This window comes from Pyrus communis, chromosome 7 (assembly GCF_963583255.1).
Source record: "Pyrus communis chromosome 7, drPyrComm1.1, whole genome shotgun sequence".
NCBI lineage: Eukaryota > Viridiplantae > Streptophyta > Magnoliopsida > Rosales > Rosaceae > Pyrus > Pyrus communis.
Window position 1 is genome coordinate 12,988,651 of NC_084809.1, and position 24,616 is coordinate 13,013,266.

Below are 24,616 nucleotides of genomic sequence, written 5' to 3' on the forward strand. Positions count from 1 at the left end.
TCACGAACCTGAGGTGGTCTCATGGAGCTCATTATCTAGAAAAATAACATGAAAATAGTGGTGTTTTAATGAAAGTCACTCACTAAGTTGGGATGTATTAAGTAGTCCCCTCACTCATGAATGTTGGAGAATAAGTTTGATCACTTATCAAAGGAATGATGAAATGGTAGATCAATGATTGCATGATAGAACGGTTGTTTATACTGAGAAATATGTCTTTGCTTTTATAGATGAGCCTATTATGCGATGTTTTCATGACATAAAACTTCGTCGTTAATAATTGTAACTTGTTTATATTGATAAATTAAGAACGACAGTAATATTGTCTACTATCTAAAAGGATTTGGTTGTCTACATTTTCTTGGGATCATTTACCCTTCAAAATTTTGCTCCTCCTCTTGACACATCTTAACTTCGCCACTGCTTACAAGTGAAGATGAATACCACTAAATCGTAGTACTAATGAGAAAAAAAGCATTACGAGAAAGATGGGGCAAGACTGTTCTTGTCACGCCCTGGCCCCGAAATATTTATTTCAGGAAATAATATTGGTGATAGGCCCAAACTAAATTCTTGTTTAGTTAACTACCATTAATCACTATTCCTTACTTCAATTCCTTAATTCCTCACAAAATTATATCCATATTTCAATTATCAAAACATACAATTAGATTATCAATTAAATCCCCAAATTCCTTCTATTAAAACAACTTTCCAAAAAAAAAGTTAAAATTCTCGATTATTTAGGGCTGCATCTAACCCTTGTTAGACTGCCTACGTACCCTTGAGCGGGATCAAGCCCTTTGTAGTTCACCATTCAACCTTTTATCTATTTCCGAAAATATTCTAGAAATGAAATATTCACCATTATGCTTCCACAATTGAATCACATCACATAGGTACCAAATACGGATTTAAAAATATTAAAATCTGCATGAAAAGGAAGCGTCGGCCCACTGGCCACGCGCCACCGCAGGTGGCGGTTTTCGACAAACGGACCCAATTTTTCGACTAACTCTAAAAATTACTAAACTTTACAAGCAAGTAGATTTCAATGAGAGGAACAACTTTCATACCTGGGTCAAAGTCTAATTCGGTCGGGAAACACCTTAAATCATCCTTGGACCGCCGGACCCTAGAAATAGGTGTTCTCAATTCAACCTTAAACGAACTTCAATGCCCCAACCATTACTTGGGCTTTGTTCCATACATTGAGGGGAGACTATTGGTGATGGTAATGGCTGGAGTTAGCTCCAAGTTTTGGCGAATCGAGCCCAAACCCACCGTGCGGTTCCTCTTAAAATCAACCATTTTTCTTCGGTTTCTTGGGTGTAACTGGGAGGAAGGACAATTGAGTTTAAAGTAAGGATCATTTTGGCATCGGTTCGATCGTTAACGGTGATCCGAATCGGGAGATCCGACTGGGTCGGGTCGGGGGTCAATGAAGGATCAGATTTTCTCCTCTATTTCTCCCTCATTTCCCCTCTTTTCTCCATCTCCTCATTGGCCGGTTCCCCCATCTCCTTTCCCTCCTTTCTCTCATTTCTCTCCTTCCCTTTTCATCATAGCCACATACGTGGCATGCTCCAGATTATAGCAAAATTACCAAAGTGTCCTTAACTTTAAACGTTAATAACTCTTTCGTTATAACTCCGTTTCACGAACGGTTTGCGCTTACCCGTTCGTAAGTTCAAGCCCTATTCAAAATATAAATTGTGACCTAAAAAGGTCTACAGATTTTAAATAGTTAATTTCCAAACTTTAAACCTCATAAGCAGTTTAATTTAAAACTGAACTCAAATAAATTAATATGAATTCCTGAAAAATAATATAAACTCTCAATACTACGAGTACTTACATTATAATAATTCCCGTAACAAAACTTTACTATTTTTCCCAATTCTATCTTTGGGACCGTACATCGATTTAATTTCGATTTTCTTCACATATTCACAATTATGAATATAAAGTTCATATATTTAAATTTTCAGGGTATTACAATTCTGTTGACTTTTCTGTCCTCTGGCATGAAAAGAAATCAGAGGGGGGAGGGTGGGATTCTGGATGACATTTGGTATTTATACACCTATCTTCAAATTCATCAAAATCCATCATCCATTAAAATCCTAGCAAATCTTTGAGATTTTCACTACCTAGACTTGTATGGACTTTTTTATAATCCTAAACGACTACTCCCGGATTTAGATGTATTCCTTAAAATCCTCTAAAATTCTAATTTGACTACAATATAATTTCAAATTTTTTTAAAATCCTAATTTACTACACTTAAATTTTAAAGTCTATTAAAATCGTATCAAATCCTGATTGGGTTAATGACACTAACACCCCCTCAAGTTTATCGTGTTTTCACAAAACCCCATCACGTTTGAAACATAACACTAACACCCCTTGAGGTTCTAATTGGCTTTCACATAACCCATTTAGGGTTGACATCACCTTAAAACATTTTCTTAAAGACAAATTTAGCCTTATTTTAATTGATTTAAAAATAATAACAACTTTTTTTAAAATCAATATAGGGGTTTAAGGCCTCGGCCCCCCTGCGCCCCCCCCCCCCCCCCCCCGGGCGGGGTTTCACCACAATATAATGGGAATTCCTAACATGTTTCACCTCCTCCCTAGCCGTCATCACATGAAGCTACTCCTTTGTCCTGGTTTTTCGATCAATCAGCCTCTCCACAAGCTTGGCCTCACTCTCTGCCGTAAAAAAAAAAAATGAAAACCGTCGAATTCCCGAGAATCTTCCTCATGAAATGCAAGTAGTCGTTGGAAACCTTGAATCTTTTATGCCGAATTTTGGAGAAAGATCCAAGTCCATGGGTAGAGGAAGAAAGATAACAATATTTCTTTAATTTTCTTTTTACTTTTTTATTTTTTTTCTCAAACGATAGATTTTGGTAGATTAGATGCTAAATTAGTCACCGACGGAGTTTGAACCCACACCATCATGCAATGACTCAACTTCTTTTCACTACTGTGGTAAATGATCACGTGCTTCTTTTTATTTTATTTTTAATTATAATGAGGACAAATTTTTCCTAAAGGGGTTATGTGAAAGTGAACTAAAACCTCAAGGGGTGTTATTGTTATGTTTCAAACGTTAAAGGATTTTGTAAAAACACAATAAACCTGAGGGGGTGTTAGTGTAATTAACCAACCTTAATTTGACTACACCCTTAAGTGGTTAAATTCTCTTAAAACTTTTGAATCTTCATTATTAAAATTATAAAGTATTTACTATTATTTTAATGTACCATTTTGGAGAATTCTATTACGATTGCTGCTAAAAATGTTTATGTTTTCGACTTAGTTGGTTGTGGTTGTAGTAGAGGTTTCAACTTCTAACTATTTGTTTCATTATCTTTACTAATTAATAAAACACTCATTATCAACCAAAATCCTATGAAATTACAAGTTTAGCCCTCTAATTAAAACATAATATGAATAAAAAATATGGGGCAAAAATTTAATTTCACACAACCAAAATTTGCTATTTTTTTTTTCAAAGCCTCAACTATATGCAATCCTAACATATCTCTAATTAAAAAATTAAAAAATTCTCACTTCCACATTCTCTATCACTCTCTTCTTCTCTCATTCTCTTTCAAAAACAAAAATAAAAAAAATTCTCACACACTTTGTGTGTGCCCATATGCTAGTCTATATAAAATAAAGGTTAATTATGTCCATTAGGCGACATGAAATTAATGAAAAATTGTGAAAATTTACGATTGGGAGAGATAGAAATTGAAAACTTATGGGGGCTTAAAAGGACAATGCTTGGGTACGCACAGGCGAGTACCCAATTTACTGACTTCATGATGTGGCACAATAAGAATAGGCCACTGTCTCATCTAAAACTGCCCCAAACATTGGTTATCTTTGTAACCAAACATTAGTCTTCTTCCTCACCTTCAAAGCCTGTTTTCTTTGTGCACCCCAATAGCAACCCCATCAAAAAGGACTAGAGTGGGATCGCCGGAGGACTAAGTGGGGTTGCCGTCAAAGAGACGATTGACGTTGGATTCGCCGGCGAACATAAGGGTTGGTACAATTGAGGTCACCGGAGGAGAGATGGGTGGAGTTGGGGTTGCCGGGGAAAGAAAAGATTGGGGCGAGCTTACTAATAAATAGAGGGTTTGGGGGTGGGCTCACCTGAGAAGAGGGGATTGATGGAAAAATTTGGGTTGGATTTGATGTAACCAGAGGTTGGAAGAAAGAGATCGACGAAGCAAAGTTTGATGGAAGTGAGAGGGATGGGATGAAACCTGGGGCATAGGCTTAAAGGAGAGTTAGCTGTTTGGTTATACATGCAAATGTTACATTGGTTGTTTGGTTATAGGTTTAGAGAGCTTTTGTAAATTACACGTGGGTATATTTAACTGAATCATATGACAATGTCAGTATATTGGGTCCTCCCCGGTGAGGACCCAAAGTATTAGTTCTTATTAGAGAGCTATTTTTCTCTGCCACATGTCATGTTCGTGTTGGTTCTTATTAGTGGATACTTCCAACTGTTAGTGTCACTGTCACGTCCCCGCCCGGGGCGGATCACTTCCTGGGCCTGTTCCACCACCGTAACACGATATTATCTGTTTTGGGCTTACCATTCCCTCACGGTTTTGTTTTTGGGAACACACGAGCAACTTCCCAATGGGTCCCCCATCATGGGATTGCTCTAGCCCCTTTCTCGCTTAACTTCGGAGTTCCTACGGAACCCGAAGCCAGTGAGCTCCCAAAAGGCCTTGTGCTAGGTAGGGATGAGAATATACATTTAAGGATCACTCCCATGGGCGATGTGGGATGTCACAATCCACCAACCTTAAGGGCCCGACGTCCTCGTCGGCACACCACGGCCAGGGTTAGGCTCTGATATCAAGTTGTCATATCCCGGCCCTAGGCATATCACTTCCCGGGCCCGTTCCACCACCGTAACACGATATTGTCCGCTTTAGGCTTACCATTCCCTCACGGTTTTGTTTTTGAGAACCCACGAGCAACTTCCCAATGGGTCACCCATAGGGGTGGAAAAAAATCCCGAAAATCCCGAACCGAACCGAAAAAATCCCGATCCCAAACCAAAAATTTCCCAAACCGAAATTCCCGAAATTTTCGGGATGCTATCCCAAACCAATCCCAAAATTTCGGTATGGGATTCGGGATTGGCTTCTCGATATTTCGGGAATCCCATACCAAACCGAAAATATATAATATTAATTATTATATATATATATATATATATTTATACATATATATATATATATATATTATTCTTTTATAATTGATGCTAGTAGTTTCTAATTCATGCTTAGCAACCTAGAATGCCTTACACCTTGCATATTTTTCATGTTCTGTTTGATATTCATGTGGATTTTATTATTGCTGCTGCCATGGCTGATGATTTCAGAAGGCTTGATTCTTTTGTCTCTCAACAGATTGCAAAAAGAGTTTAATTAATTTGAATTTTAACTATGATAAAAAGAGTCAAGCATGCCAGTGTTCAATTAAATGGTGAAATGAAATTCCTAGTTCATGAATGTGTTCTTGAATTATATATTTGAAAAACAATTCATAATTTCATATTTCAATTTGGGATTCCCGATTTGTCCCAAAATCCCGAAATTTGGGATTCCCGAAAATTTGGTTTGGGATTGGTCTTCAAATTCCCGTCCCGAAAAATTTCGGTTTGGGATTCGGGATACTAGTTTCGGTATGGTATCCCATACCGAACCACCCCTAGTCACCCATCATGGAATTGCTCTAGCCCCTTTCTCGCTTAACTTCGGAGTTCCTACAGAACCCGAAGCCAGTGAGCTCCCAAAAGGCCTCGTGCTAGGTAGGGATGAGAATATACATTTAAGGATCACTCTCCTGGGCGATGTGGGATGTCACAGTCACATGGTAGTACTATATCATGAATAATTTATTGATAAATAGAACATGGTAGAGTAGAGGAAGAAGATAACAAGATTTCTTCAAATTTTTAATTTTTAATTTAAGATTTTAATTTGGAGTTTTTTTATTCTATTTATTTATAAAAGATTTTTTATTTTTAAAGTAAATAATAATGAGGGTAAAATTGTCTTAAGAATTTTTTTTAAGATGATGTCAACCCTAAAGGGTTTATGTCAGAAGTGAATTAGAACCTTAATGAGTGTTGGTGTTATGTTTCAAAAATGAGAATTTTGTAAAAACACGAAACTTCAATAAATGTTAGTGTAATTAACCCGTACTTTATTATGGCTCGTTTGGATGTGCTTTTAAAATGATTGAAAACACTTTTAGAGAAAATGTTTTTAGGTTCTAAAAGCACTTGAAGTGCTTTCTGTAAGAAGCATTAGTTATGTGTGTAACGGCCCGAAATTTCTAATTCAGAAGCCAAACACACAGGTAGGCCACAATAAAATAATGGTTAATTATAATTCTAACTAACCACACTAAAACAAATAATCATTTTGTTTAATTTATGGCTGCATCTAACATCCTGGTTAAACTGCCTATGTACCCTAAACGAATGGATCAAGTCATTCGTAGTTCACCTTATGCTTCTAAAACAACATACTAAAATTTCATTCCGGTCCAACGGTCAGATCTTCGCTAATCACGAAATCAAATGGTGGTCAACGTTTTATTTTATAAACTTGCAAATCCAATTCGAGAAGATCTGTATGTCAGACTCCCGATCTGTAAGTTCCTAAGGTCCTCAAATATTACGTACGATAAGGTCTCAAAGTTTGGTGACCATCCAACAGTCGGATCATCGATTCACAAATTGATCAAGTAAGGTATCGTAGTGAATTTTGGTTCAAACGATCAACCTACGTCATACGAATATCAAAACTACAATCAAGGCATCTAATTTAGCCTAAAAATAGCATTGACGGCCCTTTGGCCATGCACCGCCGTCGGTGATGGTCGGCTGCCCCGACTCACCGGAAAATTTCAACTATTTCCAAAAGTTCTCAAATTTTATAGAAATGAAGATCTCAAAGAGTATAGCAAACTTTATACCTGTGGCCAAGTTCAATTTGGCTGGAAAAGGCTTCAAATTGACTCGAACCCGTCGGAAACCCTTGATTTGGGTAGTTATCGATTCGTCACCAAAATGAACTTTCTCGCCTCATTAAAGACTTGGGCCTTGCTCATGGGGTTGAGAGGAGTCTTGTGGTGGTGGTCATTGATGGTGAAGCTTGCCGGAGCCACGGGAAAAAGATTAAAGCCGCGTCAAAAGTCATGGGCTTTATGGCTTCAAACTGGAGAAATGGCAAAGAAATTGGGAAATCTAACACTACAGAGATGTAGGGCTCGTCAAGGGTTTTCCATGGACACCAAAATCACCCAAAACGGAGTTCGTAAGGAAGAGATATGAGCAGGTTAAGTTGGTGGGTCGGGTGGAGAAATCGGGTTGGCTGGTTCTCTCATTCTCCCTTCCCTCATTTCCTTCATTTTCCTTTTTCTCTCATTTCCCTCCTTCCTTGTTTTCTGATTGGGTAGTGCTCTCCCTCCCAGCCAATGCCACACACATGGCACCTCACAATTATCAAGAGAAATCCAGATTATGGTCAAATGACCATTTCACCCCTAACTTCACTCGTTCATATCTCATTCGTTATAACTCTGTTTCACAAACAGTTTGTGCCTACGCGTTCGTGAGATCGAGCTCTATCCAAATATGCCAAGAAATACAACGAAGCATATAAGGACAAAATATGTCCTCATAAAATTACATTTAGTCTAAGTGAGACATTTTTGTCATTTCACTTTCCAATAAAAATTTCCACATAATCATATATTTAAAATTTTTTAGGGTATTACAATGTGATTCTTCCATGAAGCACTTTAAATGTTTTTTCATAATTTACTTGCATTTATACTAAAGATTGGTTCCAAAAACATTTTCATTAAGAGTGTTTTCAATAATTTTAAAAAGGATAAATTACACAAAACTACCTCAGCTATGGGTCGAACGATACTATCATACCTCAATTTTAAAAAATGACAATGTCATACCTCATCTTACGAATTTGTTCCAATGTCATACCTCCGTTAGTTTTTCTGTTAATTTCTCTGTTAAATGTTAACGTGGCTAGAGGTGGGTGGGGCATACTCACTAATCCAGCTGGATTATTTTAATTAAATATTAAAAAATTAAAAAATTGAAAAATTAAAAAACTAAACAAATAAAAAATGGCATAGGGATGTGGCCTTCCCTTTCCTCCACCTGCACCAACCCTTTTTCTTCTTCTCTTCGATAGCCACCAAACCCTTCCTCACCCATCCCCCCAACCTTCCTCCACCACCCTCTCTCTCTCATTTCTCTCTCCTCTCTCTGGGCAACCTACAATCTGCAATTTAAAACTCTAAAAAAAATCTAAAATTTAAAATTCAAAAAACTAAACCTAAATCTGAACCCTTCCCTATCACCTAGACCCCTTCTTCCTCCTCCATCCTTGTCGACTCGGTCTCCCTTGTCCGTCCCTCTCCCCACTCACACTTGTCCTTCCCTCACCACCATCTCCCAACCCGACCTATCCTTCCTTTAGTCCTTCTATACCTAACCGGACCCATCATTCCCCTAATTCTTCCATACCCAAACCAACCCGACTCGATCTTCCTGCATCAAAGATCTAGTACATATTGATGCACTATGTTCATGCCGCTGACGGCGAACGACTCAAGCTGGTCAAATCCAGAAGTGGTGGGATTAATGGTGCATACGAGCTTGGTGTGCCTGGTGGAGAGGAATCCATTCTCCTGGAGCTCGGCTTAGGTGATGATGTCAACCTCGATGGAGCTGAAAAGAGCATGGTTGCGTGCGAAGCAAAGGATTGGAGCCCCGAAGAGGATGTGTCGTTGTTGGTGATGAGAACGGAAGGCTCGCGATCAGGGAATGAGGCTTTGATTGAAAGCTTTGGGAAGAAAAGGGAAGCGGTTATGGTGGTGGTGGTGACCGGCAACCGGCGATTAGATTCTGCATCTCGCAATGCGTGGTCTTTGGATTTGGGGGGACGGGTGAGGAAGGGTTTGGTGGCTGTCGAAAAGAAGAAGAAAAAAGGTTGGTGTGGGTGGAGGAAAAGGAAGGCCTGCATCCCTGTGCCATTTTTTATTTGTTTAGTTTTTTAATTTTTAATTATTAAAAATATATTTAATTACTTTTTAATCTAGTTGGATTAGTGAATGGCCCCGTCTATAGTCACGTCAGCATTTAATAGAGAAATTAATAGAAAAACTGACGAATGTATGACATTGGAACAAATTCGTAAGATGAGGTATGATATCGTTCGACCCATAATTAAGATAATTTTGTGTAATTTACCCTTTTAAATAAACATCTAAATGAGCTCGCGTGTCGTAAACCAAACTCAGTTCAGTATTAGAGCAATTCCACCGGACACAAAATTGCCCAGGACCCTGTCCAAAAATCAGCCCACCACCCTGTCAATCTACTCCATCCGCAAAACAGCCTGGCACCCAGCCCAAGCCAGGCAGCAGACCAGCCCATTTCAGACAGACCCAGTGGCCGGCCTATTTGGCTGGCACGTGCAACATACTTGTGTTCACTCGGATTAGAGCTACGTGGCCCTCCTCAGTGCCGTTGGATTTCCAACGGTAAAAAAAAAAATTTAATTTGACTTTTAAAATGGACCGTCTGATCACATATTAATGGTCCACGTTTTTTTCACCCAAAATAAAAATAAAATAAATAAAAAAAGGCCTAACGGTCATAATTATGACCCTTGGCCATGTGGCAGCGCCTTGGCTCTTGGATTTGAATATTTTTCCAAATCAAACAGTCCAGATTAATTAACTATATTAAAATTTATTAAAAATTATGAAAAAATACAAAAAAATTATTAAAAAATACATAAAATTTTTAAAAAAGTTATTTTCTTCTATAAATATCTAACCCTCATCTTCCACCTTACACCATATTTCAATATTTTCTACACTTTCTACCATAGCTTTCATATACTTTTTGTGTGAAAAAAATACCAAAAAGCTCATCCTTAAATTTTTTTGTCCATATAAACCATACATCCCTACATCCATCTTCATCGTTTTCAAATCTTGAGTTTTTTTTACAATGTCTTCTTCAAGGAGAGTGCATAAACAATTTGTGGAGCAAAAGAAAAGATTGTTGGCACAACTTGAAGAATTGATCAATCTCGAGGAAGGTAGAGGTGGAGATGAAGCTATCGCAATGGAGGAGGACTCGAATGATGACCATAGAAGATAGATGGCCTTACATTTCCGTCGTGTCATGAAAGATGTGGATCAAATAGCCAAACCCAGACGTGCTGCAAACTTCAATAGAAAAAGGGAAAGACGAGGTAAAAATCTCTTGGAAGATTATTTTATTCCCAACAGCGTATTCCCTAATCATGTTTTTAGACGTTGTTTTAGAATGCAACGAAGTTTGTTCAACAAAATCATGAGTGCTATTTGCAACCATGATCCATATTTTGTGCAAAAAGAGGATGCTTTTCGTGTTCTAGGTCTTCTTCCAGAGCAAAAAATTACGGCTGCCTTGCGATTGCTTGCATATGAAGCATCTGTAGATCAAGTGGATGAGATCGTGAGGATGGGAAAAACAATTGTTCTGGAGTCCCTGATGCGGTTTTGTTCTACAATTGAAACCCTGTACACTAATGAGTACCTTCGGACACCCACGCCAAGGGACATGCGAAGGCTTCTGAGGAAGAGTGAGATGCGAGGCTTCCCTGACATGATTGGAAACATCAAATGCATGCAATGAACTTGGAAAAACTGTCCAAGTGCGTGGCAAGGAGCTTATGGCGACAGAAAATGAGTCAAAAGTATCATTTTGGAAGCGGTGGCTTCATTTGATACATGGATTTGACATGCTTTTTTTGGTGTTCCAGAAGCTCAGAATGACCTAAATGTCCTTGCTCAATCTCCAGTGTTCGACGATCTGCTACAAGGAAAATCGCCCAAATGCACATATTGGGTTAATGGCACTAAATACGACAGAGCATACTACCTTGCAGACGGCATTTACCCAAGGTGGTCTACGTTTGTCAAAACAGTGCCACATCCATAGATTGAAAAGAAAAACACTTCGCAAAATGTCAAGAGCGGTGTAAGAAGGATATGGAGCGTTGTTTTGGTATCCTGCAAGCTTGTTGGGCGATTGTCAGGTCTGTTGCTAGAATGTTTGATGTCGAGGCTCTTCGATCCATCATGATGACGTGTATTATTCTCCACAACATGATTGTGGAAGATGAGTATGATTATGATGCCATCGATGAATATGAGCCGGATCCGATAAACAACTCAAGAACACGTATCTACTGTGCTCATGACCGGACCGAAGATCCCGTGCAACACAAGCAGTTGGAACGGGATGGACATTACAATGAATTGATCGTTCAGCGATACACTGATGTGCAAGAGCCATACTGGCACGTAACCCGCTAGAATGACTTGATTGAGCAATAGTGGGGATTGCAAGATGGTGAAGATAATTAAAATAAGCTTGTGGTTGAAGAATAAAGTGTATTTGATGAGTTTATGTAATTTTATTTTAGTGTGTTTTTTTTAAGTTTATTTGATGAGTATGTAATTTTATTTTAGTTTGTTTTCTTTTAAGTTTATTTGAAATTTTATCCGAAATTGGTTAAAAATCTTATCCGAAAATAAAATTATTATTTTTATTTATTCTTTTTAAAAACCTAGCGCATTTTGTAAGGGTGGAGATCATTTGTGCTATCGAATTTTTAGACTGGGTGCCAACGCATTTTTTTAGGGGTGGAGATACTTTGACCTATTACTGTATATTACTGTTCACTTGAGTGGGTAAATATGCTGGATGCTGATGCAAAGGCTTTAGAGTGGAACTGCTCTTAGTGAACTGAACCGTTCCCTGCACTTAAAAAAGCCGTGTACAGTCGTATTCGTCACTGGAGAGTGAGAGCGACCGAGTTTGATAGAATTGGCGGGAAAAGAGGAGACTCAGAGAGAGACGAAGGAGATGAAAGGGAAAGCTACGGAGGCGTCGGTGAACGATCGATACACGCAGTGGAAGTCGCTGGTGCCAGTGCTCTACGACTGGCTCGCCAATCACAACCTTGTTTGGCCTTCTCTCTCTTGCAGGTCCGTACTCTCCCCCCTAGGGTTTCCTCTTCTTCTAAATTCAATTATTTTCGTATTTTTATCGAATTTATCACATGATTTTGCACAATGTGGGTTGTCCTTACCTGGCTCTCTTGTACTTTTACAAGCACTAATTAGTTTCGTTTTCGATCAAATTTTTCGGTTTGGATTTGGGTAAATGCGTGTGAACTGTGAAGTCAAAGTAAAATTAACTTTGTAGAGAATGTGCGCTGTTCTTAATTTGTGTTTGCAATGGATCTTTGTAGTGATGCTTGTGTTTGTTTCAAGCTTTCGGTGAATAAAAATTCGTGTATTGGTGCTACATTTGTGATTGCAGACTTCTAAGTGAATCAAAATTGATGATTTATCAATTTTGTTTCTTGTAGATGGGGACCGCAGCTGGAGCAAGCCACTTACAAGAGTCGTCAGCGCCTTTTTCTTTCGGAACAGGCATGAAGATCTCTCTTGCAGCATCTGACTCTCCATTTTGTATTTGATACAGAAATGTTGTAATTTTTTGTTTGGATAGCTCATTAATAGGATCAGATGCTTAAAACCACATGCCCTTGGCATTGGCGTGTTAGTTTTAAACATTTCTTATTAGTAGGTGGTCGCCTGGTCGGAAGTTTGTGATGTTATGTGGAATGATTTTGTCAACTGTCAATGCCGTGCATCCCTCTCTAAAAATTAGTGCCTCATATCATATATTTACCAACATATGATTATTCGTAATTGTGGGCAACGCAGTTACTTGCCTACGCATGTAGTGTTGATATTATGTGGATGTGCCATCTTGTCTCTTTTAGATTGTGTATCATCCTCTTTATCGTTGTAGTGTGTTTTGCTTACGTTTGTTTGTTTCCACAGACTGATGGCAGTGTTCCAAATACACTTGTCATTGCAAACTGTGAAGTTGTCAAACCCAGGGTTGCAGCTGCCGAGCACATATCACAGGTTATGTTTCATTTATTTGCCTTAGCTGATATCCTGTAAATTGACTAATTTATTAGCTAATTATGGTTATCTTTTGCTTGATCTATACAGTTCAATGAAGAAGCACGCTCTCCCTTTGTGAAAAAGTATAAAACTATTATACATCCCGGTGAGGTAAATTACATTAAAGTGTGTCTGCTTACAGTAATTTCTGCTTAATGAGTTCTTGATGAGAATGATTTGCACCGAAAAGTACTTAACATCTTATTTTTTGACGTAATTGCCGAATCATCTTTTTAAATGGAACTTATTAAGATAATTGCTCTATATCGGAAATGGAAAATGGGTTATATTGGAAACAAGGAAAAAAATTTCAACTTTTTATGAAGACTTGCTGACTGTAGTCAATACGCTAAGAAGATAATTTCTAGGTAATAAATCAGTGAACTATATTAGTCTCCGTTTAAGGGGTTAGCCTTGTGCATTTGATTCATTGATGGCATATCTAAAAACTAACTTGTGTTTTTGTTAATAATCTATGCATGATCTTCTAAATGATTTGTAGCCACGAGTATTTTGTCTTGCGGGAATGCTAATGTCTTGAACAAATTGGGTATGAGTTGTGTGAATTACTTATATTGAATTCAGACCAAGCTAATGGATATTATTACGTTTAAGATGCATTGAAGATATGTAGCATAGATATTGCTAGTCAATCCCAATCGACATACTATTGAAAAGACGGTCTTCTCCAATTTTCATATGTATCCTTACTGAGATGCGTATCAGACTTTTGCATGCTCAATTTGATGCTATTTAAAAAGGAACGGAAAACCCTTTGGGGAAAATAATGGAACCAACTATAGTTAATTCAAAACCCATTGGTCGGCCGTTGCTATTACCACCTTCTCCGTGCCAGAAGATATCCATTTAGATCAACTGCCCACCAAAACCACTGAACCCTAAACCCAAACATTCCCCACCCACCTCCAAAAACAAATTGGTGTAAGCTTATCTCTAAGATATTTTCTTCCATTATACTGCAATAAGAAATAAATCTGGATTGTCAGTAATCTAGGATTATGTTTTGCAGGTGAACAGAATCAGGGAACTCCCTCAAAATAGTAAGATAGTGGCAACACACACTGACAGTCCTGATGTAAGCATTCAGTTATATGTTTATTCTTTTGGATGGATAGTAACTATTAAGCTTCCAAGGGTTTTTCAGATAACGTTATTTTTTATTACGTATTTGGAAGTTTATATAGACAAGTGGAGGTGGATAAAGTTTTTCAACTTGTAAACAAAACAGGTTCTCATTTGGGATATTGAGGCTCAACCTAATCGCCAAGCTGTTCTGGGAGCTTCAGATTCTCGTCCAGATCTGGTATGCCCTGTTTAGAGAAAACTAATCCTCCTGCTTTCAGTTTTACTTAGATCGACTTGATAGGTTTTTTTACACGGTGCATGACTATCTGTTTAGAACTCAAAATCTTCCAACTGTAACCTTAGACCTGCACCAATTAATGGCTCCTTAAAGCTTTGGAGGGTAAAAATAATTGTAAATACCTTCATTCTAATCATGATCACAATATACTGAAAGAAGAATTTATTCATTACAATAGCTTCATCATCTTTCTCTCCTTGCATAGGTGTATACTAAATTTAATTGCATTGTGTTACAGCTATTGACAGGGCATCAAGATAATGCTGAATTTGCTCTTGCCATGTGCCCATCTGAACCCTTTGTGCTCTCTGGAGGTCGGAACTTTCTATTTTAGTGCTGTATTCTTCATTTATTATACTGATTAGGCAGGAAACAATGTGTAAAGGGAATGTCAAGTAAACTGCATAGAATATTATTCATTTAACTTACCTTACTTTCTGTAAATATAACTTCCTTTGATTTACCTTCTTTCTTTTGATTAAACTTCAATGCACCCACAAACAAATTACGGGCTGCATGGACCATGTTTGTATTTTCCTTGTACCTTCTCATCTTCTGAATGGGGAGATCTTTGCGCAGGGAAGGATAAAGCAGTGATTTTGTGGAGTATTCATGATCATATCTCATCTTTAGCATCAGAACCAGGATCTGGAGGTGGCAGTGCTAAACATTCTTCTAAGATTGGTGGGAGTAACGATAAACTCAGAGACTGCCCATCTGTTGAGCCACGGGGTGTCTATAAAGGGCATGAGGATACTGTTGAGGATGTGCAGTTCTGCCCATCTAGGTATGTGTTGATTAATAATCAAATACATTTCATATCCAGCTTATTTTGTTGACATTGCCACTCCTTATGTCCACTCATGTACTGGCAGCTATAAAAGCTTTTTTTTTTTTTTTTGGATGAGAAAGTTGTTTTATGAAGATAAAGTAGTCCAAGATGATGGCACATCGGCAATTTTCTGATTATATTATCTGTGTGTTATTTATGTGTTGTAGTGCACAGGAGTTCTGTAGTGTAGGTGATGATTCTTGCCTCATACTATGGGATACAAGAGCTGGATCTAGTCCAGCTGTCAAGGTTCTTTTTCTTCCCCCTCAAAAGTCTATCAGTCTGCCCTTCTGTTTAGTTATTCCATTATGACATTTATCTTGCGTATCAGGTCCAATCTGCGTTGCTCTCTCTCTCTCTCTCTCTCTCTCGCTCTCTGCATGTGTATAAATATAGTTCGAGTGATGATTTTTTATTCAATCATTATTTACATTTTTTATATTCATATTCATTTACTTATTTGAGCAGGTTGACAAAGCTCATGATGCTGACCTTCATTGCGTTGATTGGAATCCACATGACGTCAATCTCATACTTACAGGGTATCTGCATCTTACAGGAATTGCTGGATCATAAACTTTGATATCCACAGTGCAATAAAATGAAACTTGCTATCCTGATCAAAATGATCAAAATCTTTATATTGCTATGTTGACGTTTTATATTGATGCATCCATAAAAAAGAATTTTTCACATGGACAGTCTCATGCTGTTTGGTTCCATTTATTTTAATTTTCTCTTACCTCTTAGGTCTGCCGATAATACTATTCGCTTGTTTGACCGCCGATATCTCACTTCTGGAGGAGTTGGATCACCTGTTCATACATTTGAGGGCCACAATGCAGCTGTCCTCTGCGTACAGGTGCCAGGAAACTCTTCTGGCTTCTTTATTAACTCTATTTCTGCCTTTTGTTTTTCATAATATACTTCAAGAACTACATTTTCATTTTTCTGTGTTTCGTTTTGTTGCTATTCCAGTGGTCTCCTCACAAGGCATCTGTTTTTGGAAGCTCTGCCGAGGATGGCTTACTAAACATCTGGGATCATGAAAAGGTGTGAATATTTAAATGAAATTAATGATATTTATTAAAGGTACAAGTAGTAGTAATTTCTCTGGAAAGTTTACGTGTCCAATTATTCTTTGGTTTCATATTTAATTTGTATTAGTGGGTCTGAACGTTTGATACATTTTCGTAGTGGTGTCAATATTTAAGCGATTCAAAACAATTAGATGACAGTAGTGCTCTTCATCTTCCTTTTTTGTCTTTAACTCTTACCTTCTCAACAAATGGTAGGCCTTTTTCTTTATTATTTCAGGAGTTAACAGTTTTGTTTAGTCTAATCACAGTCTAAAAGATCTCTATATATGTTTATATACATACACACATTCGGGGGTTACACTCTTTCTTCTTATGCGACATTGTTACATTTTGTAGCATTTAAGATCTATTTGTTGCATTACACATTGTATTGACATTTGAAAAACCAGCTTTGGTCCTTTTTGTGATCATGAAATAAAAGAAGATGAAGGACATTGGTTAATAAATAAGGTTTTTACTCTAAAGTGACATTATCTGCATGAAATTGTGGAGGCATAATAAACGAAATTGTTGCGATTGTTAATGCCTTTCCTACCGTTTCCATCAATTTAGAGAAAAATATTATTGGCTTCCTTTCAGGTTGGCAAGAATGGATCAAAGCCGTCAAATGCTCCTCCAGGATTGTTCTTTCGACATGCTGGTCATAGGTATGTATGATTTACATACATGTTTTAACAAGAGCGGCAGTGATATGCTTCGACTACTTTCAATGCAAGCAAGATAGTGTAGATCCATCTGTTTGATGATGTCAACGGCCAACTCCTTACTATGCATGTGTAATCGGTCTTACCTGCTACCTTTAATCTTAGAAAGAAAGAAAAAACAAAAGATAATTACGTACTAATATCAATATTGGACAAGCATGCAACCTTTTCTTGTTTCCTTTATGATACTTTCATTGGCTGTAGGGACAAGGTTGTTGACTTTCATTGGAATGCGTCTGATCCGTGGACGATAGCTAGTGTCTCTGATGATTGCGGAAGTACTGGAGGTGGTGGTACCCTCCAGGTAACAAAAACATTTCTAATTCTAGAAAGTTGACCGTCACTCTTTTTTGGCGCTTGTATTAGTTCTGTACAAGCACATTATCTATACGTTTATGGTCGATGAACGATTCATTTTGATGATGCAGATATGGCGGATGATTGATTTGATTTACAGGCCCGAGGAAGAGGTCCTCGCGGAGCTGGATACGTTCAAATCTCACCTAACAACATGCCAGGCGTGATGTCTCCTTTGTTTTCGAGGAAATGTGAGACAAACTAACCCCTCGTTCTTTAGTTTTCAAACCAGTCCGCTAAGACAGCGACTCCTGGTCATCTAATTTAGTCGGCAGTCCAATCCTATGAAACGAAAAGGAAAGCAGAACTTCTTGGTTGATTGGTGCAGAAACCTTTCCTTTCAAAAGGAGTAGTGTTTTTAAAATCATTAAAATGTTCTCATGTGGCCAAAAGCACTTCTGACTATGTTTGGTAGAAAAAGTTAGTGCTAACGAATTAAAAAAAAACACATGACGTGAACACTTGCTATGTGCTTACTTTAGAAGGCATTAGCATTTTTATTTAGATTTTTGATGTGCTTTTAATAAAAGCGGTAATTTTCAAAGGGGCCCTAAAGCACCAACAAATCTAAGTAAAAAAAAAAAAGAAAAAAAAAAGAAAAAAGAAAGGAAGAGTTTTGTATGTACGGTTGTATAAGAATGTAGCATGCATATACACCAACTAGAAATAATATTGATGTGTTTTAATGTTAATTATTGGTTGTTATTTCTTGAGAGGATATGTCACGGTTGCTTGAGATAGGGGGTTTGTACGAAATACGGGAGAAAATAATTTAGTAATATTTTTAACTAAAAACAAATCAGAGTAAATTGTAGTTATGGTCCTTGAACTATGATTGAGTTGTAGCTATGGTCATTCAACTAAAAATCCATCAAATTTGGTCCTTCAATTTGACAAAAAGTGTAGCATTGGTCCTTCCGTGCTAACACCGTTAAATTTTCCTTCAATATGATGACGTGATGCACACATGGGATTCATGATTAATATAATAGTTACGAAAACCTTGTGCCTAATTCTCTCCTCCATCCTCCAAACCTTGTACCTGATTCTCTCTTCAAATCCCACCGTTACATTTGGTGCGGAATTGGTTATGGAATGCGGCTGGAATGTCGGGGGTGGCTTGGGTGGGGTTGTAATGGTGAGGGATTGGCTGTGGCGTGCGGTTGGGAGAGATAAAAGAGCGAGTGTCGTCGAAAGGGGGAGGATGGAGGTAAGATGTGAGGTATGGCGGGACAACACCGTCTCTCTGTCCTCTGGAACATCTCTCTTTTTTTTCTTTTCCAACTGTTTAAAGGTTAGGTGATCTGTATTTGTATATATTGTTTAATTCTATTCGATTTAAATCTATATTTCAACAACCAACAATTTATTTCCCAACTATGTTAAATTGTTTTAAATTATATGGCTTATACTCTACTTTAGTTCGTGTATTTTTTTTATAAATTTTAGTTTGTTGATGACTCCCACACTTGAATTGAAGGTCTAGTGGTGTTACTCTGCATTTGTAAGCGAGAAAGTTTTATGTTCGAGTATGATTGATGGTGAATATGATGCCAAATTATTATGACAAACCACGGCAGTAGAGCACTATAGGCCACATTTAGACCAACATATGTTGATATTCTCCCGTCTAGACCTCTATACTCGTAAACAAGTAAACCTTATAGCGTCGTTTGCTATCTACGATTCGATGAAATGAACAATCTCCTAGTTTCAATGTATATTGAAGGTAAAAACGAATGATTTTTTATTTGGACAACATCTCCAAGACATGAAGAAACAAAAACCTATAAAATAAAGTAAAGTTTGTTTTACATAAAGGAAAAAAAGTTTGGTATGGACAGGACAATATATTTTTAATTACTTATATAACGATATATTTTACTCTAAGAAAATAAGAAGTTCTGCTAAGTCATATAATATGCAACTTAATTTGGTATCAAATTTGTCATCCGAAGAGAAAATACTAGTAGATCGTAGTACTGAGTAATAATACATTTTTAATTTTGTTGATGAGAAATGTTAATGAGACATTCTTAAAACTGAGAATCTCTACGAACTATCTGTCATCTTATATTTTTTTTAACTTTATAAAATTGACACCAAAATTAATGTCAAAACTAATAACATTTCTATTTGTTATTAGTACAACCCTATAAGGAGGGAAAAGTAATTTGGCTCATAAAACAAAATGGGTCACCTTTTGACAATTCTACCTCATGAATGAAGAACTGGAGATTCGCCTATGCCATTTTAATCCCTGCGGCAGCCTCTGTTAGCACCTCTCTCTCTCTCGAATCCAAGTTGAAGAACCAGAAGAAGATGGGTAGGAGGATCTCCGCCCCTACAACCACCAAGGGGACGACCCTTATCTTCACCGTGCTCCTCCTCATCTCCTCGTCCCACTGCTTCTACCTCCCGGGCGTTGCTCCTCGCGATTTCCACACTGTAAGCGCTCTTCAAATCTCATTTTTCTCTGTTTTCCCTTCGAATTTGCCTACCCTTTGTTTGTTTATCGCTTTAATTGCTTTCTATTTCTTCATTGGTCGCTGCATTGCCGCTGAATCGTTGTCGGTTTGTCTTCGTTTCCACTGAACCAGTGGTGGATCTAGGGTTTTGAGTTTGATTTTTTTTTGTTTTTTAATTAGATCTACGACATGGGTTTTTGGTTTTTGGGGTTGGGGTTTGAGCGGGCTGTTTAATCTTCTTGTTGCTTTTAGTTGCTTTAGAGTTAAAGATTGATGTGTGGGTTAATCAAGTGGTTGCTTTTATTTCTAAAGTTTTGGTTTAATTTGGTTTAGTATATTTTTCGGCTTAAAATGATTCTGAGGATCTGTGTGTGGCTGTAGGATTACAGCATTTTTGTGTTTCCTGTGGGTGAAAGTATCGAAAATGTTAAAGAGGTCAAAGTTTTAAACTATCGAGAGTAAAATATGGTTGAAAATTATGATCTGATATCAATATCAGGCAAAATTCAGATAATTCGGAAGCAACAAAGGCTTTCAATGCTTCCAAAGAGAGGAACTAGTTAATGTACTGATAGAACATTACATATTTATTTGTTTAATATTTGTGGATAATTTTTTATTTTTCCCAAGCATAATGGGATTTAGAAGTGCGTTTTTGGAGAGTGAAGTAGCAGACGAGATTTGTACACTCTGTGCATCAGAATGCTCAAGCTAAATTTTGTTGTCTACTAAATTTGATGTTTTCCTGTTGTGTTTGTCGTAATAATGATGCCAGAAAATTCATCAAAGTGTGACCCATCCATCTGTTGTTGATTATTAGAAATGTTTTTTTTTTGGCTTTCAGGGGATCTGATTTTTTCAAGCTCATACAATCATTTTTCATTTCACCAATAATTATGTTTCTGCTCAAATTGTTAGAGAACATTGGGGTCAATTTCTTTTCTAAACAAATTAAATGTATACACATAATAGGAACTCATGTGACAGTGCCCTGGCTGTTTCTCCGACATACATGAGTTAAGCCGTTCCCCGTGTGCCATATTGTATCTGGCTATAAGTTTTTATTAAAAATGTGATTACAGCTTGTAGCCTGAATGTCGCATTATACACTTTGACTTTGGAACTCTTCTATGTTCCCTTTCCTTGTTTGCCATTTTACTACATAGAATACTAATGTTTTTACTGTGGTTGTCTTCTTTCTGACAGGGAGATGAACTTTCTATCAAAGTGAACAAATTGTCATCTACAAAGACGCAACTCCCGTATGACTATTACTTCTTAAAATATTGTACTCCCCCACAGATTATAAACAGTGCAGAAAATCTGGGGGAGGTTCTCCGTGGTGATCGCATTGAGAATTCTGTATACACTGTGAGTAGTTATAACCGTTTTTCATTTTGGCGACCCAATTAGTAGAGAAGTTTTTGAACAATATTGTTAATCTCAATCTCATTTATATAACTTTGTTTTAAAACCTCTATTTGTAAATTCTTTTCCAGTTCAAAATGAGGGAGGAGCAATCCTGTGTAGTAGCTTGTCGACAAAATCTAAACGCTGAATCTGCAAAAAATTTTAAGGAAAAAATTGAAGATAAGTATCGAGTACAAATGTAAGTAAAAATGTCATTCCTGTATTTTCTAGTTTGTAGTTTCAAGTATTCTCTTCTTTTAATTTTCCAAGTGTCGATCCTTTATGATTTGTCTGCTTTAGTTTTACACTAACTTAATTTCTCTCCCTGGTCATATTCAATTATTATGAAGTCAATGATCATTTTATGTTTCTTATTGGTTTAATTGAGACCTCTGACTTGGACTGCAGGATTTTGGATAACCTTCCAGTTGCTGTTCTCAGACAGAGGCGGGATGGAAGCCCCTCAACAACTTATGAACATGGATTCGGTGTTGGATTCAAAGGAAATTATGCTGGGGTATGCCTTAGAAACTAGTTGCTAATGTTGAAGTAAGACACATTTATGTTATCTTGTGTTTTATTTGCCATACAGAATAAAGAGGAGAAATATTTTATTAACAACCACTTGAGCTTCCGAGTTATGTATCACAAAGATCCCGAGACTGATTCTGCTCGAATTGTTGGGTTTGAGGTTACTCCAAACAGGTGCTATATCTTTTTTCCTTCTCCCTCTTCCAGTTGACGTTCATTCAGAACAGGCCTTGTATGTTTGAATGATAGAAATACTGTAATGCAGTTAAAACTTGAAAATAAAAGAAAAGAATCTATGTACATTTCTCGTTTGGTGCATGTTCATTTGACCTCTGCTGATTACATATTTTGTTTTGTGTGGTCATTTACTTTTAATTTTGAAGTTAGAGAAAGAAAGTGTGGTATTCTGTTCTAGATTCCTGGAGGGCCTTTCCTTTGTAAAAATCTAGGTCTTTCCACAGAGATGTTTATAAGATCGATTTTTACAATTAGCTGCATATAAATAAGGGTTTAAGAATTCTTATTGCTGAATATTGTTTCTTTTGTGTTCCTTTATGCTGGATGCCATGTAATGGGTTTCTTGGCCAAGTAATGAATTCTTTACTTATATAACCCCTTTGTTTTAACAAGATTCGGTAGGAAGAAACCAAGAGTTCTTGAAAATGATCACTTTCTATTCATTAAGACTGAATAACTTTATTATGATTTTCTTTTTTTCTGATACGCCTCTTTTCAATAGTATCAATCACGAATATAAGGAGTGGAATGGTAATAATACTCAGCTGGTAACATGCAATAAAGACACGAAAAATCTACCACCAGGAAGCAGTGTTCCCCAAGAAGTTGACAAAGATAAGGAGATTGTATTTACATATGATGTCTCCTTTAAGGTACATAATTTTGAACCCTTTGGCTACTTTTCTTTTTTCCATTTTACAAACTTATGAACTTGTCTTTTCTTCATTTCTACAAACTTATGAACTTTGCCTTACCACCCCCCACCCCTCCCCTCCCAGGAAAGTGAGATCAAGTGGGCATCTCGGTGGGACACGTACCTTCTCATGAATGACGATCAGATCCACTGGTTTTCAATTATAAATTCATTGATGATAGTCCTCTTTTTATCTGGTATGGTGGCTATGATCATGATGAGAACTCTATACAGAGATATTGCCAACTATAATCAGCTGGACAGCCAAGATGAGGCTCAAGAAGAAACTGGATGGAAACTTGTTAATGGAGATGTTTTTAGGGCACCAATCAATTCCAATTTACTTTGCGTCTACGTAGGGACAGGGGTTCAGATCCTTGCAATGACACTCGTAACCATGATATTTGCATTGCTGGGCTTCTTGTCTCCTTCCAACCGAGGGGGTCTCATGACTGCCATGGTTCTCTTGTGGGTTTTCATGGGCTTATTTGCTGGTTACTCCTCTGCACGATTGTACAAAATGTTCAAGGGTACAGAGTGGAAGAGGAATACCTTAAAGACTGCCTTTATGTTTCCAGGAATTCTTTTTGCCGTCTTCTTTGTGCTGAATGCTCTAATTTGGGGGGAGAAGTCTTCTGGGGCTGTGCCTTTTGGGACAATGATTGCTTTGGTTTGCCTGTGGTTTGGAATATCAGTGCCCTTGGTCTTTGTGGGTAGTTATTTGGGGTTCAAAAAGCCACCTGTTGAAGACCCTGTAAAGACTAACAAAATTCCCCGGCAGGTGCCAGAGCAGGCATGGTATATGAAACCAGTATTCTCTATACTGATTGGAGGCATTCTTCCATTTGGAGCTGTTTTCATCGAGCTGTTCTTTATCTTGACATCAATTTGGCTGAACCAGTTTTATTACATCTTTGGCTTCCTTTTCATCGTGTTTGTTATCCTTCTGATCACCTGTGCGGAGATAACAATCGTGCTATGCTACTTCCAGTTATGCAGTGAAGACTACCACTGGTGGTGGAGATCGTACCTGACCGCTGGCTCATCTGCTCTTTACCTTCTCCTCTACTCTGCCTTCTACTTCTTTACCAAGTTGGAGATTACAAAGTTTGTTTCGGGCATCCTTTACTTCGGGTACATGCTAATTGTTTCATATGCTTTCTTCGTCCTGACCGGAACCATTGGTTTCTACGCATGTTTCTGGTTTGTTCGAAAGATCTACTCCTCTGTGAAGATTGACTGATCTGAAGATGCATGTAGGGGTTGAGGGTAAGATAGGAACAACAGAGCTACACGAGGATAAGAGACTTTCTGAATCGCACCGAAACCTTCTATTTTGTTTATTGTAGATAGAGTTTGAGCAGTATTTTCGTCTATGGTGTCATGAAACTGTACGTGGTAGTTTAAGCTTGTTGCTTCGATACATCGTCGCTACACTTCTACGATTCTGTTATGTTGTACTTGCTTAATTAGTTATTCGTATTGAAGAACTTGGAAGTTACAGAAATACTCTCTTCATCACTGAAACTTGAAACCATAAGTGATACACTGCAGCTCAACAGTTTACACGCTAATTTTGCTTGCACGAAATCAATGAGAGAGGCATTCTCGTCGGGCACTCGATCTAACCATGTACATCCCCGTTCTTTGGGGCTCTTTTAATTGTGTTTTTAGGTCAATATTATTATAATGAATTAAATCATATACGAATAGGCTCATAGCTTAAATTTATAAGACGATTGGGCGAAGGGAGGGTTGATGGGCCTTT

At 37.6% G+C, this 24,616-nt stretch overlaps 2 protein-coding genes across 2 annotated transcripts; both read left to right on the top strand.

The window, feature by feature from the left end:
* The first annotated feature begins 11,950 nt into the window (after positions 1-11,950).
* Positions 11,951-18,059, top strand: LOC137740199 (WD-40 repeat-containing protein MSI4-like). The gene is made up of 15 exons (XM_068480025.1): positions 11,951-12,135; positions 12,522-12,585; positions 13,003-13,089; positions 13,180-13,242; positions 14,162-14,227; positions 14,381-14,455; positions 14,754-14,829; positions 15,095-15,302; positions 15,515-15,596; positions 15,816-15,889; positions 16,098-16,209; positions 16,326-16,400; positions 17,027-17,094; positions 17,356-17,455; positions 17,580-18,059. The coding sequence occupies exons 1-15, from the start codon at positions 12,014-12,016 to the stop codon at positions 17,673-17,675; spliced, it is 1,368 nt and encodes a 455-aa protein (XP_068336126.1). The 5' UTR covers positions 11,951-12,013; the 3' UTR covers positions 17,676-18,059.
* A 1,710-nt stretch (positions 18,060-19,769) lies between these two features.
* Positions 19,770-24,355, top strand: LOC137739291 (transmembrane 9 superfamily member 7). Its single transcript, XM_068478842.1, has 7 exons — positions 19,770-19,956; positions 21,183-21,347; positions 21,476-21,585; positions 21,795-21,903; positions 21,979-22,091; positions 22,657-22,807; positions 22,934-24,355. The coding sequence occupies exons 1-7, from the start codon at positions 19,831-19,833 to the stop codon at positions 24,089-24,091; spliced, it is 1,932 nt and encodes a 643-aa protein (XP_068334943.1). The 5' UTR covers positions 19,770-19,830; the 3' UTR covers positions 24,092-24,355.
* Positions 24,356-24,616: the final 261 nt, after the last annotated feature.